The sequence below is a fragment of the Gopherus flavomarginatus genome, chromosome 2, assembly GCF_025201925.1.
Source record: "Gopherus flavomarginatus isolate rGopFla2 chromosome 2, rGopFla2.mat.asm, whole genome shotgun sequence".
In the NCBI taxonomy this organism is placed as follows: Eukaryota; Metazoa; Chordata; order Testudines; family Testudinidae; genus Gopherus; species Gopherus flavomarginatus.
This window is the reverse complement of record NC_066618.1, coordinates 61,838,404-61,859,032: the sequence shown is the minus strand read 5'-3', so window position 1 is coordinate 61,859,032 and position 20,629 is coordinate 61,838,404. Positions and strand designations below refer to the sequence as shown.

The following is a 20,629-nucleotide window of genomic DNA, read 5'->3' as shown; positions in this document are numbered from 1 at the left end:
TCTATGTAAGCTTACTTGATTTTTCCACCTCAAAATAACTCACGAGTATCTACAAGGTACTGTATTTTTTATGCTTTCTTTTAACTTTCTCTTAGCCTATAAAATTGTGGATTTAGTGAATTATCTACACATCCTACCTGCTTTTCAGTCCTCAGACACAGAACTTGAGATTTTAAAATTTACTTTCTAGTAATGTGTTCTTGCATTTGCTCTGATGTAGCCAACAAACTGCCACCAGTGCTTATTTTGGTGACCAGTAGGCAAGGGCCCCAGAATTCAAAAGCATTTCAGAGCTAATTTCTACAGCAAATGATGAAGATAACTAAGGAGACAGGATGTGGGAAAAGTGAGGAATGAACAGTCATGGAAGAGAGGAGGGGAACTGGCTGAAACAACAGTAACATTAGCAAAAGTTGTTAGGATTTATACCAACATAAGCAAAACTGATGTCAGCCCCACACTTTAATAGCAGAGTTGTTTTGAAGCTCCAAACAGAACAATTTTGTCATTCTTATCCTGGCATTTTGCTTTTTTACTTTTACCTTACAGGTTTGATTTTTAAGCAAATATTTTCAATGGGCTGTCTCAGCCTTTCCACAGCTTTCATACGTTTCTTTTTTTCTTTCTATTCTTCTATAAAACCTTCTTTGTCTATGCCCCAAATGACTGCCTTTTGCACTTCTAATGCTGTGGTTCAAATAGGTACACTGTGTGCTTTGACTCCTTGAATTTGGACTAGAGCTGAACAAATAATGGATTTTCAGTTCTGGGACCAAACTGAAAAATACAGGGAAAAAATCCTGTTCAATTTGAACTAAACCAATTTTTTAGAAACTTTTTTGATGAATTGAAAACTAGAAAAAATTGTTTTGAATCAACCAGAACATTTTGAGTCATCCCAAAACAATTTTTTCTGTTTTTTTTAATTCATTTTAGCCAGTTTCGAGTGGTTTTTCTTTTTTTAACTGGCCGTATTTAAAATTGAAATGCCATTTTGAATCAAAGTGGGAACAAAATGTTTAGACTAATTCAAATATTTTTCCAGTCAATACAATTCAACAAAATTAAGTAAATACAACTAATAGTTTCAGACCCCAGAAAACACACATTTTCGTGTTTTGTCCAAAAAATAATTTGTCCAGAGTTAATCTGAAGTCCAGATACTCCCCCCAGACCTAACTAGGGCACAAGATGAGCAGTGATCACAAAGGAAACAGGGCCTTAATATATAGTGTTAATTTTAGTAAAATGCTGAATAGTAAAGAGATGTTTTTACCTTCATTAAGCTTGAGGTTCAGGAATTGATTGAAATACTTAATGTATTCCTTTTTATATCTTATTAGTCTGTGTTTACACTGAAAATCTCAGGAAAGGAGGTAGGGAGGAGGAGGGTCACCCAGCTATAACCATAAGTACATACAGATATCTGCCAGCGTGTTAACTCATGAATTTTATGTCTCCTACGGAACAACAACATCTCTACTTCCCAGTCTGTGCGAAGTGAATAGATACCCCCTGTTGTTGTCTGCAGAAATGGTAATTTGCACAGTGGGAGACCTGCAAAACGGTGGCAAGGTAAGAGGCATTTTGAAAGCAGGTTTTTTAAAAGGCCTTTTAAAAATAATGAAATCATAGGAGCAATCAGAGGGATACAAAGGGAAGAGAGGGGAAAGGGAGGGAAGGGAGAAGAAAAAAATTGAGGAGGAGATATACAAGAATTCACAGCTTTTTTCCTCCCTTCTTAAAAAAAATTGCCTATGAATTTGATGTTCATGAGACTGAGAGACAAACAACACTAACTACAGCTAGATATAAAAAGTGGGCAGCTACTTTCCCCATTCAGCTCTGATGCACTTCAACCCTGATGATCAAAAGCAGCAGAGAATGCAATTCATACCAAACCCTCCCTATGCCTCTAGAGACCAGTATCCAATGTTCACCACAATCCTAGGTTAAAGAAGAAACCAACAGTGGAGGACAGAAGTGATTGCAACACAAGAGGACTGCAGAAGACATAAAAAAGTAGCGGAGAGTAAGTGGATATGATAAGAGGTGAAAATTCGTTAGAGATCAGCTTAACCCCAGCAGCACAAGGATTTTTATCCATTTCAAAGCTTTTTTTTTAATGGTTATAATACAGGATATTCTTTTTATCTGTATAGAGGAGATGTAAAATTGAGGTGTGTGTGACCTTAAAGCCTTCAAAGACCCCCATGACACTTTTCACAAGAGCAGAGTGGTTGGCTTCCGTTTTCCAGTGTCCAACATGAATAACTACGTTCTGACTAGATAACATTTCCCCGACAATAGATGTCAATAGGATATAGCATTCTTCTTCACATCCTGCCCTAAACTGCTTTGTAGCACTGCTCTGTTAAACAGCTCCAACATTTTACTTATAAAAACAACTGCATTATGATAGGGAGTGAAGGGGACTCAAGTGAAATTGTAATCACTAGTGCAAATGCTTATGCAGACATGATTTACACCAGTGCAGCTAACCAGTGGTTAGAGTCTAAGTGTTGATAAGGCCTGTATCTAAATACACTCACATATAATGTTACACCCTAGTCCAGAAATCCTTACTCAGGTAAAACTCCCAATAACTTCAAGACAGATTTAGGGAAGAATTAGGCTTATAGTTTGTAACCCATTTGTACATTACTTTGAGATCTTTCTGCATGAAAGCCACTATATAGATGTAAGCTCACTGTCAAAGGCATTACCCATGTGGAAATATATATCTTTACGTGTAGCATCCTGGATTCTAAAAACACACTATAGCATATTCAAATAATCCAATTTTCCATAACCAGCTGCTGGTTTCACAATGTTTCTTTCACATGTGATTTTCCTTACTTTTAGTTGTAGTCGCATTCTGTCCAAAAAGAATCTCCAACAATTTTCTCTGGTGTCAATCAGACCCAGGCTTCGGACTTCATTCCTAATTCCTGTAATAATGCCATCCATATCTTCATTGCTGAATAGATCTGGAACTTCTCCTACATAACAGCATAAGGGGGGGAGGAAGGGAAGAAATCATAAAAGTCCCAAAAAACAAGAATCCACACTATTAATTAAACTATGTTTTATATGGTCTACCAGCAGCGATCATCTTTTTATCCTGTCTGTACAGACCCTAGCACAATGGGATACAGGTCCATGATTGGGGCTCTTATGTGCTATGGGAATAAACAACAACAGCTAGTGCTACTCACACATTTTTATCCAGAGAGAATTTTCTTTCAAGTGAAAAAAAAAAATCTGTGTTTTACTTCTATGAACCATGAAGCACATTCATGCTGTCCTCTTAAAACAGTACTTCTCAAATTTTTCCAAACAGTGACCCCATGTTAAAAGTGAAAAGAGTTTCAGGACTCCCCTCTTAAGGAATGAGATGCTGGTCATAACCTGCCTGTAGTGGGTAGCTGCCCACTCCCTAAGAAGTTAGGGCTGCAGCAGGCCAGTGGGCCTGCACAGATGGACAGATAATAGGAGGTAGCCAATCAGGGCCCAGATTGGAGGTAGCCAATCAGGGCCAGGCTCAGCCCTATAAAACAGCTGCTCAGGGAGATGAGAGTCAGTCTGTCCCAGGCCTTTGAGAGGTGAAGGTCTGTCTCCAGAGCTGGGAGACTAGCACCAGGGACAGCGCAGTGCTGGGCAGGCCCGGGGGGAGCAGAAGAGAACCCCAGCCTGGTGTCTGCTAGGCTGCAGGCCCTGAGGGGAAGGGCCTAGCTGGTGCAAGGGCCTGAAGGGGAAGCGGCCCAGGGAGGTGGACAGACAGAGGGAGAGAAGGGCAAGATGGCTGCCACTGGAGGGTCCCTGGGTTGGGACCCAGAGTAGTGGGTGGGCCTGGGTCCCCCCCCCCTTCCCTTACAGCCGGCCAATGGGAGCAGCCGTGTAAAGCTGCACCAACCCCCGGCCAAGAGGGGTGTGACTTTGGGGGTGCAGTTGGCCCACACTGGCTGAGGGGTAGAGAGACAGCTGCTTGACACTCCCCCTCCTCCCCCGGAAGGAAGTGAGGATGGACTAAGGGGCACTGCCAAAGGGCAGTGGTCCAGAAGAGGACGCCAAGCGGGGAGCAACGCAGGTTCAGACATGCCAACTGAGGGCGAGATGATGGACAGGACACCACCAGGAGGGAGCGCTCCACTGGACTGAGCTAATTCCCAGAGTCACCAGCATGAGGTGCTGTGGTGGTGAGTCACAACCTTGTCACACTGCCCTTGTCCTGTTTGTGATCTCCAAATTCAGAATCCATACCCTAAAATATTAACAGAGCCCAGTGCTCCTCTCTCTCACTGGTATAATCAGAATAAATGTCATTAAATCAATGGAATTACACCAGTGTAAAATGGCATAAGCGACGAAGAGAATCAGGTGCACGAAGTCTACCATCTATGAATTAGATGACCTTGTTATTAGCCTTCTGAAGGGGGCTCTGATTCCTTAAGGAAACTAGGTATAATACTCAAGTTAGCTGGGTTTAAATGGCATCTTCTAAAGGATTCTCCCTGCAAACATCTCAAAGACAAATAATCTCTCTCTAAAGTTCACTGAAACCACAGATCATTTGTCTTTGAGGAAGATCTTTCAAGAAAAGTGTTGTTCTAATCACCTGATGCCAACAAGTCATTAATCAGCACAAGAAAGCGTTCATCTGCAACATGGGCATCTGTCAGCAAAAACACAGTGGGCATGCTCTTGGCTCCAGTCTTGATATACAAATTGGCAAGATCTACCTGTAAAGAAAAGAGGCAATCATTCATGTTTTGTTAAAGTGTTGATACAGGGGAAAAAAAGGCCTGAAATGCATGTAATTGACAGCAATGCCCTGTTGCCTTTACAATTTATTTACAGCTTTTTAGCTTGCCACATTGCATTCAAAAGGGAAAAAAGCAGGTTACCTCCAGTTTTAGACATCTGATGACAAAAATGGTGGCTTTGCCAGGACCAAGTGGTGGTGATGAAAACAGGCTGCTAATCAATAAGAATTACCTCCTAATATAGTGAAAACTGATATTGTAACACCTCTGCCAAGTAACTCCCTCTCAAGAACAATTTTAATTATGCTGCTAATGTCTGGGCATTACACAGAAAAGCCAGCTTAGTCTTTTTTATTGGTTTTCTTATTGTATCTGTTGTATGCAGAATGCAAAGGGTTTTTTTGTTTTGTTTTACTAGGAATAGCATTGAAGAATTTCACTAAAAGAGGAATGGTATGTGATTATTGTTTGTATTGCGACAGTACCTAGGAGCCCCAGTTATGGATCTGGATCACATTGGGCTAAGCATTGTACAAATGCAGAATAAATAATTTAGAAAAAGATAAGACATTACTGCATCTGGATTTCTTTTGTGATATAAATTATATACAATGCCAGTTTATATGCTCAGCCAGCCACGTGGTCCAGTGCTAGGGAGATCCTCTGGCTCTGACAGACGTCAGCAGGTTCCTCCCTCATTTCCTCTTCTCAATGGTTTGGGGCAAAAATTCATCTCCTGCTACATCTTAGGCTATGTCTACACTGCCACACAGCCCTAAAGCCCAAACTGAATTGCAGTTTACACCAAAATGCTATGCTTTAACTCCCCCTGTGTGGACGCTAAGGGCATGAACTAAGGTTCCTAGTTCATTTTAACATAGGCCTTGGCTACACTGGCGCTTTACAGCGCTGCAACTTTCTTGCTCAGGAGTGTGAAAAAACACACACCTGAGTGCAGCAAGTTACAGCGCTGTAAAGCGCCAGTGTAAACACTGCCCCAGCACTGGGAGCCCGGCTCCCAGTGCTGTAAACTAATCCCTACAGGGAGGTGGAGTACCTGCAGCGCTAGGAGAGCTCTCTCTGAGTGCTGGCGCCGTGACCACACTCGCACTTCAAAGCGCTTTGAAGTTGCAAGTGTAGCCATACCCATAGTCATCAAACAGGATGTCAACTAGGAACCTTCTGGTTTGCTCCCACACTGTCTAGATGAAGGAATCACAGCACAGCACTTTGGGGCAAACTACCATTCACACCCCCATAGTGTGAACTGCAGGGCAGCGTAGAAAAGCCCCAAGTCTTCACTTGAAGCCACTGTCCCCAAATCTGACATCACAATTAATTGTAGAAATGATCAGGGAGACGAGCAGATGACGACGACTTCAGGATACAAGGATTATTTCACACAAACTGAAGAATACAAAAAACAAATTGCTCTATATTTGGAATCCTCCCTAACTAGAATGCTTCAGAGTTTTCCATCAGGTGGCAACAGCAGCTCAGTGAGATGCAAATTCTGCCATTCGAACTTCATGCAATCCTCTTAACTTCCAGGTGGTTTCAAATTAATATTCTTCAAATAGGGAAGAAAAGCAGCATAAAAATAAATTCTTGCCATAGGCAAAATCCTGCCTTTTCTATTATATGCTTGCAAGGTTCTATGGATGGGAAGTAGAGGAGAGCCCATTATGGGGTGTGTTTTCAGCCTTTGTGCTCGTGCTGGGAAGGATGGCTTGGGGGAGGAGTGTGCACTGGAGCCTATCTTACTGTTGTACCTTCCCTTTGCACTTAATAGCCAATGAAGCATATGCTCTGGTGGTTTGACCACTGTCTAAACCGGCAGATAATTTTCTATTTGGGCCATAGTGCACCAACCAGGGTCATACACAGACCCCCATCTAGTACTCTGGCCAGTAGATTTGGAATCTTCACTTGCTGCTCCACAAGGAATGTGGGGGAGAAGAAATTTCATATAACCTCTTCCCCTATTAGTGCACACAGGACTCAATCCCCCAGGTCCTCAGCAATCCAGTCCTGATCCAACAAATCACTTAAGCACATGCTTAACTTTAAGTATATGAGTAGCTCCATTAATTTAAATGGCTCACATGTAATAGAGCAGTGCTTCTCAAAGCCAGTCCACCGCTTCTTCAGGGAAAGTCCCTGGTGGTCTGGGCTGGCTTGTTTACTTGCCGCTTCCACAGGTTCGGCCGATCGCGGCTGCCACGGGTTGTGATTCGCTGCTCCAGGTCAATGGGGGCTGCAGGAAGGGCGGCCAGCACATCCCTCGGCCCATGCTGCTTCCCACAGCCCCCCTTGTCCAGGAGCAGCAAACTGCGGCCAGTGGGAGCCACGATCTGCCGAACCTGTGGACGCGGCAGGTAAACAAACCAGCCCGGACCACCAAGGGCTTTCCCTGAACAAGTGGCAGCCTGACTTTGAGAAGCACTGTAACAGAGGACAGAATTTTGCCCTGCAATTGTCCATGTGACGGTATTATTCCACTTAATGAGCTTACAACTGATCACCAAAAACTAATACGAAAGGGGATAATTGTAAGTACCATAGTTTTTTACCCAGATCATTGTAGCTTAGAAAATAGCTACTTCTGGGATACGGGGTGGGGAGGAATTCCCACAGGATTTAAGGGAAACTACCAAAATACCATAAAATATGTAAATAGGCGCAAAAGTACTCTTCCATGTACAATTTCTCTGAGCTAAAGAAAATTTAGAAAGCATAGCTGAAAACCAAAGGAACCACAAGTTTTGTTACTGAAAGAAGAGCTGTGAAAATAACTGATTTTTCAATTCACTAGCCAATGAAAAATAACAAACAAATAAAAAATTCATTTAGGGTCGACCCAGAACAAAATTATTTAAATTTTTCAGAGAACTGAAAAAGTTGAAAAAGAAATTAAGTATTTTGTCTGAACCAATATTTTTCAGGTTTGGGGGTATTTTTAACCTTTTTTGGTCTTAAAATTTTTGCCCAGCTCTAATTTCAAGTTGTACTGCCCTTCCTGCACTCTTATTGTCATTAGACAGGTTCCAAACAGCAACTTCTCAAAGTCACTAATTCTTGGGAGAATCAAATATTATTTATTGGTTTACCCTCAAGTCCTGGATCCCATAACCTTTCTTCAGCATGATCTGGAACACGTCAAGGGAGCTGATGTATGCGGCCAGCCTAGATAAGCTTTGTTTTCCACTACCGCCTACTCCAATAAGAAGTGCATAACCCCGAGGGGCTTCCAAGATGCGACTAATGCGGCACCTGACAATGGAAAAATGAATACAATATAGAATGCTAGGACCATATTAATTCAGTTTCTAATTTCCCTGGATATTTAATTTAAGGCCAACTATTTTTGTATTAGGCTGCTCCATATACAGGCTATCATCATTTCATCTTTCTATTGCCAACTTTCTCCAATATTTGGGAATCTTGATAGGTAGATGAGATCAATCTTCCTTGCCCAAATAGCATAGATGTAGCTCCATTCCTCTACCGGAATTCACTGGATGTACAACCTTTAGGGTGACCTCCTGTTAAGCAACATTTTAAATGCCTAATCAATGCCTACTGAAGTAAAAAAAATTTCATTTAACTTCAGTGGGCATAGATCAGGCATTTAAGAGCACATCAGGCATTTAGCCCTGGTTTACACTACGAGTTTAGGTCAAATTTAGCAGTGTTAGATTGCTTTAACCCTGCACCCATCCACATGACGAAGCCATTTTTGTTGGCTTAAAGAGCTCTTAAAATTGATTTCTGTATTCCTACCCGACAAGGGGATTAGTACTGAAATTGACCCTGCTGGGTCAAATTTGGGGTAGTGTAGACACAATTTGGCAGTATTGGCCTCCAGGAGCTATCCCAGAGTGCCCCATTGTGACTGCTCTGGTCAGCATTCTCAGCTCAGATGCACTGGCCAGGTAGATAGGAAAAGCCCCACAAACTTTTGAATTTCATTTCCTGTTTGCCCAGCGTAGCGAGCTGATCAGCACAGGTGACCATGCAGAGCTGATCAGCACAGGTGACCATGGAGTCCCAGAATCACAAAAGAGCTCCAGCATGGACCAAATGGGAGGTACTGCATCTGATTGCTCTATGGGGAGACTAATCTATGCTATCCAAACGCCGTTCCAAAAGACCAAATGCCAGAATATTTGGAAAAAAAATCTCCAAGGGCATGGAGGACAGAGGTCAGAACAAGGACCCACAGCAATGCCGCATGAAGCCTATCAAAGAACCAGAGAGGCAAACGGCCGCTTTGAGTCAGAGTCCCAGACATGCCACTTATATGATGAGCTGCATGATATTCTAAGGGGTGCCCCTACAACTATCCCACTCTTGTGCTTCCCTCCTCCCTCACCCCTCCCGGGCTACTATGGCAGTTATCCCCCCATTTGTGTGACAAATTAACAAAGAATGCATGAATTTGAAACAACAATGACTTTATTGCCTCTGCAAGCAGCGATCAAAGTGGGGAGGGGAGGGCGGTTGGCTTACAGGGAAGTAGAGTGAACCAAGGGAGCGGGTTTTCATCAAGGAGAAACAAACACAACTTTCACACCGTAGCCTGGCCAGTTGTGAAACTGGTTTTCAAAGCTTCTCTGATGCACAGCGCACCCTGCTGTGCTCTTCTAACTGCCCGGGTGTCTGGCTGCGCGTAATCAGTGGCCAGGCGATTTGCCTCAACCTCCCACCTCACCATAAATGTCTCCCTCTCACAGGTATTGTAGAGCACACAGCAAGCAGTAATAACGATGGGAATATTGGTTTCGCTGAGGTCTACTGAGACAGTAAACTGAGCCAGTGAGCTTTTAAACGTCGAAAGGCACATTCTGCCACCATTCTGCACTTGCTCAGCCTATAGTTGAACTGCTCTTTACTACTGTCCAGGCTTCATGAGCCATGGGAGCAAGGGGTAGGCTGAGGTAGGTGCAACTGCATGGTGCTGCTGACTCAGAGAGCAGCCTGAGGCAGAAGCCTCCAGCTAGCATGATATTCCAGGCAGGGCTGAATCTCCATTAGACGAAACATAAAGAAGAGAAAGACCTGGAGTCATTCCCGTTTTTGTCCAGGCGTCCCCGACCGACCTCACCGAGGCCGGCCAGGAGCATCCATGTTTGCCCAGGCACCCCCGACCAACCTAACAGAGGTCGGCCAGGAGCACCCACGGGACAACGACGATGGCTAGCAGTCATATTGTACCATAGGCAAGGCAAGGGGATGCTGCTGTGTAGCACTGCAGTACTGCGTCTGCCAGCAGCACCCAGGAGACATATGGTGACAGTGAGCTGAGCGGGCTCCACACTTGCCGTGGTATGTCGGCTGCAGGAGTAACCCAGGAAAAAAGGCAAGAAACTATTTTTTGCCATTGCTTTCACAGAGGGAGGGAGGGAGGCGGGCCTGATGACATGTACCCAGAACCACCCGCGACAATGTTTTTGCCCCATCAGGCACTGGAAGCTCAACCCAGAATTCCAATGGGCGGAGGAGACTGCAGGAACTGTGGGATAGCTACCCACAGTGCAATGCTCTGAAAGTCTATGCTAGCCTCACCGCTGACTTAATGCACTTAGTGGGGACACACACAATCGACTGTATCAAATCGATTTCTAAAAAATCAACTATTAAATCAACCTAATTTTGTAGTGTAGACATACCCTTAGTATAAGGAGATCTGGACCATCAAGACAAAGGGCTTAACTAAATTTTGCTAAAGAATCACTTCATGAAGACATGTTTGAAGATCAGCCTTCAATTTACACCTGACATTTTTAGCTTAGAGTTTAAAGAAAGAACTTGGCTGCTTAGCAACCATCCTAAGCCAAGGTGATATTAAACCACAGACCAAATTGTCAGCTGAAGTCAATGGAGCTGTGCCAGTTTACACCAGATGAGAATTTGGATCAGAATAACCATGATTTAGTTTCATGAGGATCTGTTGGAAGTATTGATATTTTTTTTATCCACAGATCAGTGCTTCTAAGAGTTAGAGAGAAAACAGACATTTTATGTTATAAACTGTAATTTAGGTTGAGTTAGTAAAAAAAAGGAAAAAAAAAGTTCATTTAAAAAAATCCTGAAAATTATCTTTTGAAATTTCAAGATTTTCAGTCATCTGATTCTAGGGTTATTACTGTTCAATATCACCATAACAGAGGTGTCTGAAGACACCTTGACCTTTTGCCCCACTGAGTACCCTAGACATGGTGTGATAATTTAGACATTGTCATCACACCTGATCATATATCCCATTCCAGAAATCATTCCTGACAACTATTCTTGAGTGGAATTTTTTGAATTAAGCAGTAGAAAGAGGTGTGTCTAATACGGATATCTCCTGAAAGAAAAACAGCAAACCTGTTAAACCAAGACTGACTGATATGTTGAGCTCATGGGCAAAGCTATCCTTATCAAATCAATGTAGAGACTTGACTTGATTCATAAGAGTAATAGCAACAGGGACAAAAGTTTTAGAGAATTTAGCTTCAAAAGTACCTTTCAGGGGCTGCTGCTCCTGAGGTTCTCTATGAAGCTCCGCTACTTTGCCTGACACACAAGACATTACTTGCTGTCTCTAGATTTTATCAGTGAGAAGTTAATCGGCTACCAACATTTCAAGAGAAGGCTTCGGCATTCTGATAATCACCTATATCTCCCTATCAGGAGAACTGAGTCTACAACCCTCAAGAAAAAAATCCATAGGATTATTTTTCTAATTTAAACTACTTTTTACTCTGCTTGGGCAGAGATTTCCTTAATGGACTGCTCTATTAAGGATGACTCTCACGGTACCTGCCCCACTGAGCATGTGCTAGATAAAACATAACAAAGAGAGGCAGAAATACTAGTACAACTTAACAATGAGAAAAAGTTCCATTTTAGAAGTTTTGACTCCACAAACGATAGGAACTGCATTAGCAAAACTAACCTTTGTCAGCAGGGATCACTATAACTCCCTGGGAATCACAGTGTTGCACATTAATTGAGAGACTGGGTATATTAGACAGAAGTTCTAAATGGTGAAAAGTAGAAGCTATTTTGAGTCTGTGCTCCACTGACTGAGCAGAATCCTTCCATTAGCTCCTGAAAACAGAAAAATTGCTCAGTTGCCTCCATTGCCCAGGGCTGCCCAGAGTGGTGGTGGGGGGGGGGGCAAGTGGGGCAATCTTCCCCAGGCCCTGGGCCCCACAGAGGCCCCCATGAGAATGTTGGAGACTCCCCCATCCCCCGGCACCTCAAAGCACCATGTCCAGGAGCAGCCCTGGACAGAGCTAAAGCGGCATGGCTCAGGTGGGGCCTGAGCTCCTCCTGCTCAGAGCTGTGTGGTAAAGCGGCAGGGCTGTGAGCTCAGTTCCCGCCGGATCCAGGCCGCTGCAGCGCTGTCCAGGGCCTTTCCTGGACGCAATGTGGTGAGGGTCTGGGAGAGGGGGGAGGCGGGGGTAAGCAGCATGGGGGCTGGAGCCGGGGGGGGGGTGGATAAGGGGCAGTCAGGGGACAGGGAGAAGGCAGAGTTTCTGGGGGGGTGGCGGTCAGGGGGTGGGGAACAGGGGGTTGGATCGTGGGCATTCTGGGAGTCTGTCAGGACTTGGTGGGGGGTGGATGGAGTCAAGGCAGTCAGGGGACAGGGAGCAGGGGGGATTTGTGGGGGGTGGAGTCCTGGGGTGGTGGTTGGGGGGGGATCTTGGGGGAGGGCATCAGGGGACAAGGAGCAGGGGGGTCGGAGAGGTGGCAGGGCCAGGCTGTTTGGGGAGGCTGTTCCCTACCCTCAAGCTCATTCAGCAGTTTGAGGCTTGCAGATAGCTGTTTAACACAAAGAGCCAAGCTGTTATCTTTTCCCTTAAGGCTACCATCCCTTTCACTTCCCAAATGCCAAATTATAGCCTGCATTTAAATTTCAGTGCCATAGGGAGATTCATGTCAGTGGAAGGTAGCTTCATTTAAAATTAGCCACTTTAGATTAACAGTGATAGAGCCAAGAGAGCCATGGGGCAGGGATCACATGAGAAGAGCAATATCCTACACCACCTATCTCCTTCCCACCACTACCAAGGGAGACCCCCCTCCCCTTCATTCCCAGAGGCTCCAGAGGGGTTAATTCAGTGGTTCTCAAACTTTTGTATTGGTGACCCCTTTCACATGGCAAACCTCTGAGCGTGACCTCACCCTTATAAATTAAAAACACTTTTTTATATATTTAACACTATTATAAATGCTGGAGGCAAAGCAGGGTTTGAGGTGGAGGCTGACAACTCACGACCCCCAGTAATAACCTCGTGACCCTCTGAGGGATCCCGACCCCCAGTTTGAAACCCCCTGGGTTAATTTAATTTTAGCACCCTGTGTCCATTCACATGCATGTGTTATTTTGAGCATTTCAGCTTTCAAAATATAGGCTCATCCCAGATGCTGGAAGAAGCTCAACTGCTCAGTTTGTAGAGTATGTACATAAGCTATACTAACGACAAACCCACACTAACCGTCTCCAGTTTGTGAGGGACCCCATGGAGCCGGTCTCTAGGAAACAGAGTAATTCATGGAGGTTAAGTCCATTAGTGGCTATTAGTCAGGATAGGTAAGGAATGGTGTCCCTAGCCTCTGTTTGTCAAAGGGTGGAGATGGATGGCAGGAGAGAGATCATTCGATCATTACCTGTTAGGTTCACTCCCTCTGGGGCACCTGGCATTAGCCACTGTCCGTAGACAGGATACTGGGCTGGATGGACTTTTGGTCTGACCTAGTATGGCCATTCTTATGTTCTAACCTAAATGAACCCAAAGTTATGGAGACGGATATGAGTCAAGGAAGCCAGCAGAGTATCAGAAACCTGGAAAAATCTCTGACTGCATGGCCTCAGGCATTTGGTCACAAGCTGAAGTGGTTCAAAAATTTTGGATTTTTTTTTAAGCAGAATTTTTTTTTATTGTTTCTTTAAACAAGCAAACACAGCAAGCAGCAAATATTTGGCCACACACTTCTGAAACCCCAAACTATGTTCAGGTTTTGGCAGACTAATTTCAGCTTTTCAATTTAAAAAACCACAACAAGTTTTGAAGGAAAGCAGACATTGTCCATGATTTTTTCTGTTTTTTAAAATCCCCTAGTTTTCGATCCAAAAAAAGTTTTGACGGAAAATATTTGTCCAATGCTTTTAATGAGCAAGTGGGGTAATTTGCTCCAGGCCCCGCAGGGGCCCCCCATGAGAATATAGTATTCTAGAGTATTGCAACATTTTTTATGGAAGGGGCCCCTGAAATTGCTTTGCTTCAGGCCCCCTGAATCCTCTGGGCAATCCTGCCATTGCCAGTAAACATAACTACTGCAGCTTAACTTAGATCTCAGAAATTGCACTGCAGTTTTTTTGCCATGATGGATTCCAATCTACAGTCCCATACAAAAAACAACAATAAGATAGAGATAAGGTTGAGAGTACCTATTAGTAACCTAAGGGAAAAACGTATTACAGGTTGTTGTAAGCATTATAAACCAAGGAAACACAGAGTTCAGATTATGCTTACACTGAGATATGGAAATGTGCAGTTAAGGCTCCCAAAATCCCTAAGCTCTGCCCTGTAGTGACATTATACAATACTAACATGATTTTAATATTTGTTGTCCCAGATTAGATTAGCCTGATTTTTAAAGACTATTGATTTTTTCATATTTCCACCCTCTTTTCCTTAAACACATACTAAATTTCTCAAAAGACCCATTTTGAAAATGATTTTAATGAATAAATTAACGGGTTTACTTGCAATTTCTCAGGAAAATCATTCTGTACTCAAAGGGTAAATGCTGTTCATACAAAAACAAAGAGGTTGAATCCCTGCTTTACAGGTAAACTGGAAGTCAAGCTTAGATATAGAGTCTTGAGCTGCATTTCCATAATGGTATCATTGATGTTCTCTTACCCTGAACACTGCTGGATGGTCTTCTCAATATAATCATTTTATTAAAAATGCTACTAACCTATAGCGTAAGTGCTTCTACTTAGCAAAAGAGGCAATGTCTTACCCAACAAGTCTCTGATAGCAGTATCTCCTCTAAACCTGACTGTATGGGCTCTGCATAAATAAGTCTTTAAATGGGCTTTTTCAAAAAGTCTACTTACACATGCTGCATGGCATCCTCAAATAAAACTAAGTTCATAGAAGCATTAAGCTCATTGTAGCTTTCTAGAGTCTCTGTAAGTATCTTCCTCAGTACTTCCCATTCCTTGACAGGCATGTAATGAGGGTTGGCTACCCCATTTGCAAAATGGCAATAAATGAGTGGGTGCTGGAGCAGAAGATGATCTTCCACACCCTAGCAAGTGGGGAGAGAAAAAAAATTAAAATGTCCAAAACCATAGGAAATGTCATACATTTAATGGCTAGTCCAACAGTCCAGCAAAAGCCCACAATAATGTCAAATAGTTTGCTGGGAAGGTTCAGTTTAGAGCTGATCAAAATTTTTAATCTGAAATTTTTTTTCTGACAATAAACGACCTTCCTTATTTTTTTTTGCAGAAATTTTTCATTTTTCTAAATTTTCCAATTTTTCAACAATAAAATAAATGAAACCCTCAAGCCCACAAAAGATTTCCAATTTTTTAGTCATCCCCCCTACCCCCAAAAAAACTCTACCTGTTTTTCCTCTTCTCAGTCCTTTTTCAGTGGCAAAATGTAAAGGGGAAAAGGGTGAAAGTGTGGGAGGGGGAGAGGGAGAACCCAAAGTGTCAAAAACAGGTTTGTTTGTTTGAAATCTGGGACAGGGTTGGGGTTTTCTTTGGCAAAATCAAGAAAACTGTTTCCCCCCAATAAATACACATGCATTTTTTGATAAGCTCCATTTTTGATAGTCCCACTGCCTTGTCTGGTAAAGAATGGATATATTTCAGAGTAATAAATGTTTTTGAAGAATCACAGCACTATATAGTTAATTCACACTTTGGTATTGGCACCAATACACCCATTTATTCAAGAAGAAACTACAGGCTTTAATATCCAGCTATTGTATCTTGCTGACTTTCTGCTGCACTCCCAATGGAATGTTATGCCATGCCTGATATAATGGACAGCACTAGATATACATTGTTTGTTGTACATGGCATGTTAGGCAAGTGGAGAGACGGTTGCAGTAAAGTTTAATGAAAGGGTTGTTAAAAGAAAACAAAATAAAGTAAGAGGAAAAGGCATATTCCTTGTAATCGCATTGTAAATCAGACAAGAATTTAAGCCTAGAAAATCTAATCTGAAACCATAACCTGTATTTATTTGCAAACTTTTTTTTACTGTGTATCTAATTATTGTTTATTTTCTGTAAGATTGGCTTATATCTATGGTACTTGCAAATGCCCAGATGACAAAACTATACATTGTTATAACTAAGTGATCTGATGCCCAAATAAATGCTGAAATTAAAAACTAAGAAAAAAAGAATTTTGTTTTGCACTAAATAGTTGCATACGTTTTGTTAATCAGTCAAACTACTGGAGAAAAACTAATATACAATAAAAATTAGTCTCCCAAGGAAAAAGCTAGAAAGGTATTAAATAAATATTTGTATCACAGTTATGATAAAAAAAAGATCAAATAAACACCATCTTGTTACCTCAAATACACTCAACTACATGAAGATTCATGACAGTGAGAAGGTCATTGCCTCCATTTTAAGGACAGCCTCAAGTGTTTGCTTAAAGGTGCTAACAACAGTGCAGCAGATACTTGAAAATCCTCACAGCTAATCAAACATGACTGGAGAACTATAGTCAAGAAGAAAATTACCAACTTTGCAGAGACCAGAATTAACGATATCACATTGAAAAAGCTTTACTTATTATGGTCATTGGAAAGCTAGTATCCACTACCACATCAATCAGGCGCTTACTTTTCTTATACAGAAACCCTGCTAGCAGATGACGTTAAAGGAGATATGTTGAATCAGCACATTCACTGGCTGCAATTTCTTGGGTTACACTATAGGATTTTTGTGGTGAATTTGACATATCCCTGAACAACTTTAATTTAATCAACATTGCAGAAGAAAATATTTCCAGTATATAGCCTTACCTCAAAATACTTGTGTGCAGTGTCAATCAGCTTTTTACGGAAAAAATGACAGTCTTTTGGTTCCATTAGTTTATCTCCATAAACACGTGAAGACTCATGAAGCCAAAGACATACAAGATCATTTGGTTCCCTTAAACATTCAGGTGTAGCAAATAAAATTCCCTAAAAACAATACAATACAGCCACATTTTTAAAAATTCTGTCACTAAACAGAAAAAGTAGCCAAACTCTAGAATGCCAGTCAGCTTCTGCTCCTTTAGTTCCCAAAATATGAGTCAACTAATTTCCCTAAAATGCCTTTCCATGCTCATTACATTTTCTTTTTTTTTAGAAATTGATTGTACTAATTGATAGGGGAATATAATTTGTCTTTTGGACTGTAAATTCTTGAATCTGCATTCAAGTCCCTTTGCAGATTAGCAAGGATTGCAGTTTATCAACTCTGAAAAAATTGAAACCATCATCAAACAAATATTCAGTAGACCCTCATTAATCTGCACTGCAGAGAAGGAAGTCAAGTGTGGATCAGTGAGGTGTGAGGACTTGGTGCACGTCAGGATGGAAAGGACAACTAGCACTAGGAGCTCTGTTTCGAGGCATTATTGAGGAAAATCTGAAAGGGGTTGTCTTGGCCAGGAAGAAAGAGAATATTTAGAATGTGTTAGTTGGTTGAGTTGAAGCCATAAACTCATTAATCCAAGCCCAAGGCTTCAACTCAACTACTTTGCACGCACTAAAGTACGACTTGCCTTGTATATGCTAGAATAGAGTGCTAGGTAACTATTCTAAAAATAACACCTTTTTATCATAGTCAAAACAAACCCAAGATGAGACAGCACTTCCCTTTAAGTCCATGTGGATTTGTGATGGGGCACTCACCTCAGGAGGGCCTCCTAGCAACTGGGTGTGGTACTGCAGGCGTTTCCTGCCCCTGTCATGCTCTGTAAGTTGTCAGCCTAGCTTGGTAGGCCTTCAGTGGCTCAGCCCTCTGGCCAAATCACATAGTCAACTGGATGAACCCCTTCTAGGGTAGCAAAGAGTTCAATATGTTGTTAGCCTTCACCAGAGTCCTCAGCCCCATCTCTAGGCCCTTTTTAATCCAGTCCTTTTGTTGGGCTTTTAAAGGAGCCTTGCCAGCTTCTCAGGGCTTAGGCCACTTTGCCAGTGGCTGGCAGGGTGGGGGAGAGGAGGTGACCTAGGTCCATCTTCTACATCTGGGTCCCAGCTCAGGGATCCTGCATACAGCAACCATGCACTGCTTCCTTCACTTCGCTGCTCCTGTTCCCCAGGCCTTTTCCCACATAGTCCCTCTCTCTCTCTCTCTCTTTTCACCCACACCTCAGGGCTGAAGTTCTCAAATCCTCTTTCTCCTTGCTCAAAGCAAGTACCATCAGAACACGTCTCCTGGTTCTCCTTTGAGTGCCTGTGACCAGAACAGAGCACCTTTCCCAGCTCCTCTGGCCTCAACCAGGAACTGACCTGCTCAGACCCTGCAGCTCCATTTATCTGAGCCTGCAGGGTCCTGACTGGCTGCTTCTTCCTGGGGTTGGGTGTGGTAAGACCATGGGACCTCCAGCAGGGGGCCAACAAAGGCCTGGTACACTCCATCATAGGAACATATCACAAGTGTTCCACCTGCCTCAGCACAGCAACAGAATCTCACTAGTCCGTGAGTTGGAGGCCTGGCCTACACCTGAACTAAGGCTGACCTTGGGATGCTCAGAATGAGAAAAATGATTACGCTCCTGAGAGATAAAGTTAAACTGACCTAAGCCCCAGTGTAGGCACCACTAGGTTAAATGGAAGAATTCATCCATTGACCTAGCTGCCGTCTCTCAAGGGGGTGGATTTACTACAGCGATGGTAGCAGATGTCTGCACTACAACAACATAGCTGCAGCATCGCAGCTGTGCCACTGTAGTGCTCGTAGTGTAGGCATCCCCTTAGTATTTCAGTGAATTGCAAACACAAAAATCCATTTTCAGTGTGCATTTGAGGTTGACAGCAGTGTGGGTTAGTGAGGGTCCCGTTAATATTTTCAGTACTACTTACCTCTTTCCTGCCTTCTATTTAACTTTTCAGAATTCCAGCCTTGAGCACCTCGCATGAGAATTATTCTATCATGAAATGGGCTATGTGAATTATTACAGGAGTTCGCAAGCTTTCTAATTCACTAAAGTGAATTATTTACATCAGTATACCAAGACTTAAGATTTTCCTTGTTACCTTACATGTTAATTCTCATTCCAATAGACAAATCATAGCCTGTAGTTTTGGACGTTACAGATAGTGCTACAGTCTCAGAATGCTAGGTCCTGAAATTCTCCTTCTGTATTTTTAGGACGATGAAAGCCCATATATTATGTGAGACTAGAAAGCACATATTAATGGAGAAAAGTATTCAATACAAAAAAACTTAACTACTTCCTATTTGAGAAAGAGATTTTGATGACATATGCACAAAACACTCTGAATTGGCTTCTTTACCACAGTGCATGTATTGGGGGGAGTGGTACCTCTTTTCTCTGAGAGATCAGACCCATGCGTTGGTTAAGGGAATATTCCAGGGAGAAGCCATCACTTCCCCTCCCCCAACCCACTCCACAAAAAACCCTCAAGCTAGCAGGAGCTAACACAGAATCCAGTTTTCACTCTGGACTCCCATGCACTGATTGGCTGTTTTCTCCATTCCCTAGCCTCCATCTCTTTACTTCAGCCTCACTCCCCCGCACTTCTTTGCTTCCCCATCTTCTAACCTTTACGTCCCTTTTCCCTTTGTATTTTCATTTAGACATTTCCCTCCCAACTAAACCTCACCACCACCACCCCCAAAATCATAGCCTTAACATGATGTTTGAAAACCATCACTCCGAGTATTACATCCCTTTCTCCTGCTGTCTGTCTGTTTTGTCTATTTAGATTGTAAACTCTTGAAGGCAGGGACTGTCTGTTACTATTGGGACAGTGCCTAGCGCAATGATTACTCTTGGTTGATCCTAGGCACTACTATAATAAACATAAATAATTATTAATAATATTAATAAGTTATGCCTAGAGTGAAAGTCAGTCTATGATACAGACCTGGAAGATGTTAGAGAGGTCTCTTAGGTTAAAGATGTAGTGGAATTTAACCGCAGTTGGCAGAAAATTTTGAACCATAGTTTGATGAAGCCATATTGATGCTTGGATCATGGCTGGAGCATTCTTTAACATTGATGGATTAAAAACATGCCTCTGGAAGTGGAACCCAAGGATCTTGCTATAGATGGTGTTCAGGGCATCAACAGATGGGAAGTTCAGAGCAAACACTGTGAAATGTCTCTGAAAATAAGAAAAAAAAAAAAAAAAGAAGTGAAGTCAATGACCACTTGATAATTCCAACAGACTGAGGCAAAGAGGCTGACTGCTGTGTGCCACTCAGGGTATGTCTATACTGCAGCTGGGAATGAGCCTCCCAGTCTCAGTAGACAAACTCGCTTTAGCAAGGAATGAGCTAGCACACTAAAAATAGCTGTATGGATGTCACGACTTGGGCTGCAGCTCAGGCTCTCAAGCCTAGGGGCTTGGTTGGTCAGACTTCCTGATGTATTCATTGATGTACACCTTGCCTCCCATTCCCCGGCTTCCTTGCATCCTGTGAAAGAACAAGCAGACCAAGGCGGCAGTAATCTTCAACTGTCCCTTGGGCCATTTGTCCCCAGTGATTAGAAACAAGAGGCCCTCCTCATAGCTATAGAGGTTGCAATGCTGCCGCATCAAGTGATGCCTGAATGGATGATCTGGCAACCAGTGTGTCCTCAC

The 20,629-nt window shown here is 42.7% G+C and overlaps 1 protein-coding gene across 1 annotated transcript in view; it reads right to left on the bottom strand.

Moving 5' to 3' along the window:
* The window catches only part of DNAH11 (dynein axonemal heavy chain 11), a 299,093-nt gene that overhangs the window by 122,499 nt on the left and 155,965 nt on the right, over window positions 1–20,629 (bottom strand). The window contains exons 49-54 of the mRNA XM_050938580.1: window positions 19,910–20,149; window positions 16,829–16,990; window positions 14,890–15,083; window positions 7,877–8,039; window positions 4,619–4,742; window positions 2,860–3,002 (exon numbers count right to left, since the gene is read on the bottom strand). Coding sequence (XP_050794537.1) covers window positions 2,860–3,002; window positions 4,619–4,742; window positions 7,877–8,039; window positions 14,890–15,083; window positions 16,829–16,990; window positions 19,910–20,149 — 1,026 coding nt within the window. The remainder of the gene's footprint in view (window positions 1–2,859; window positions 3,003–4,618; window positions 4,743–7,876; window positions 8,040–14,889; window positions 15,084–16,828; window positions 16,991–19,909; window positions 20,150–20,629) is intronic.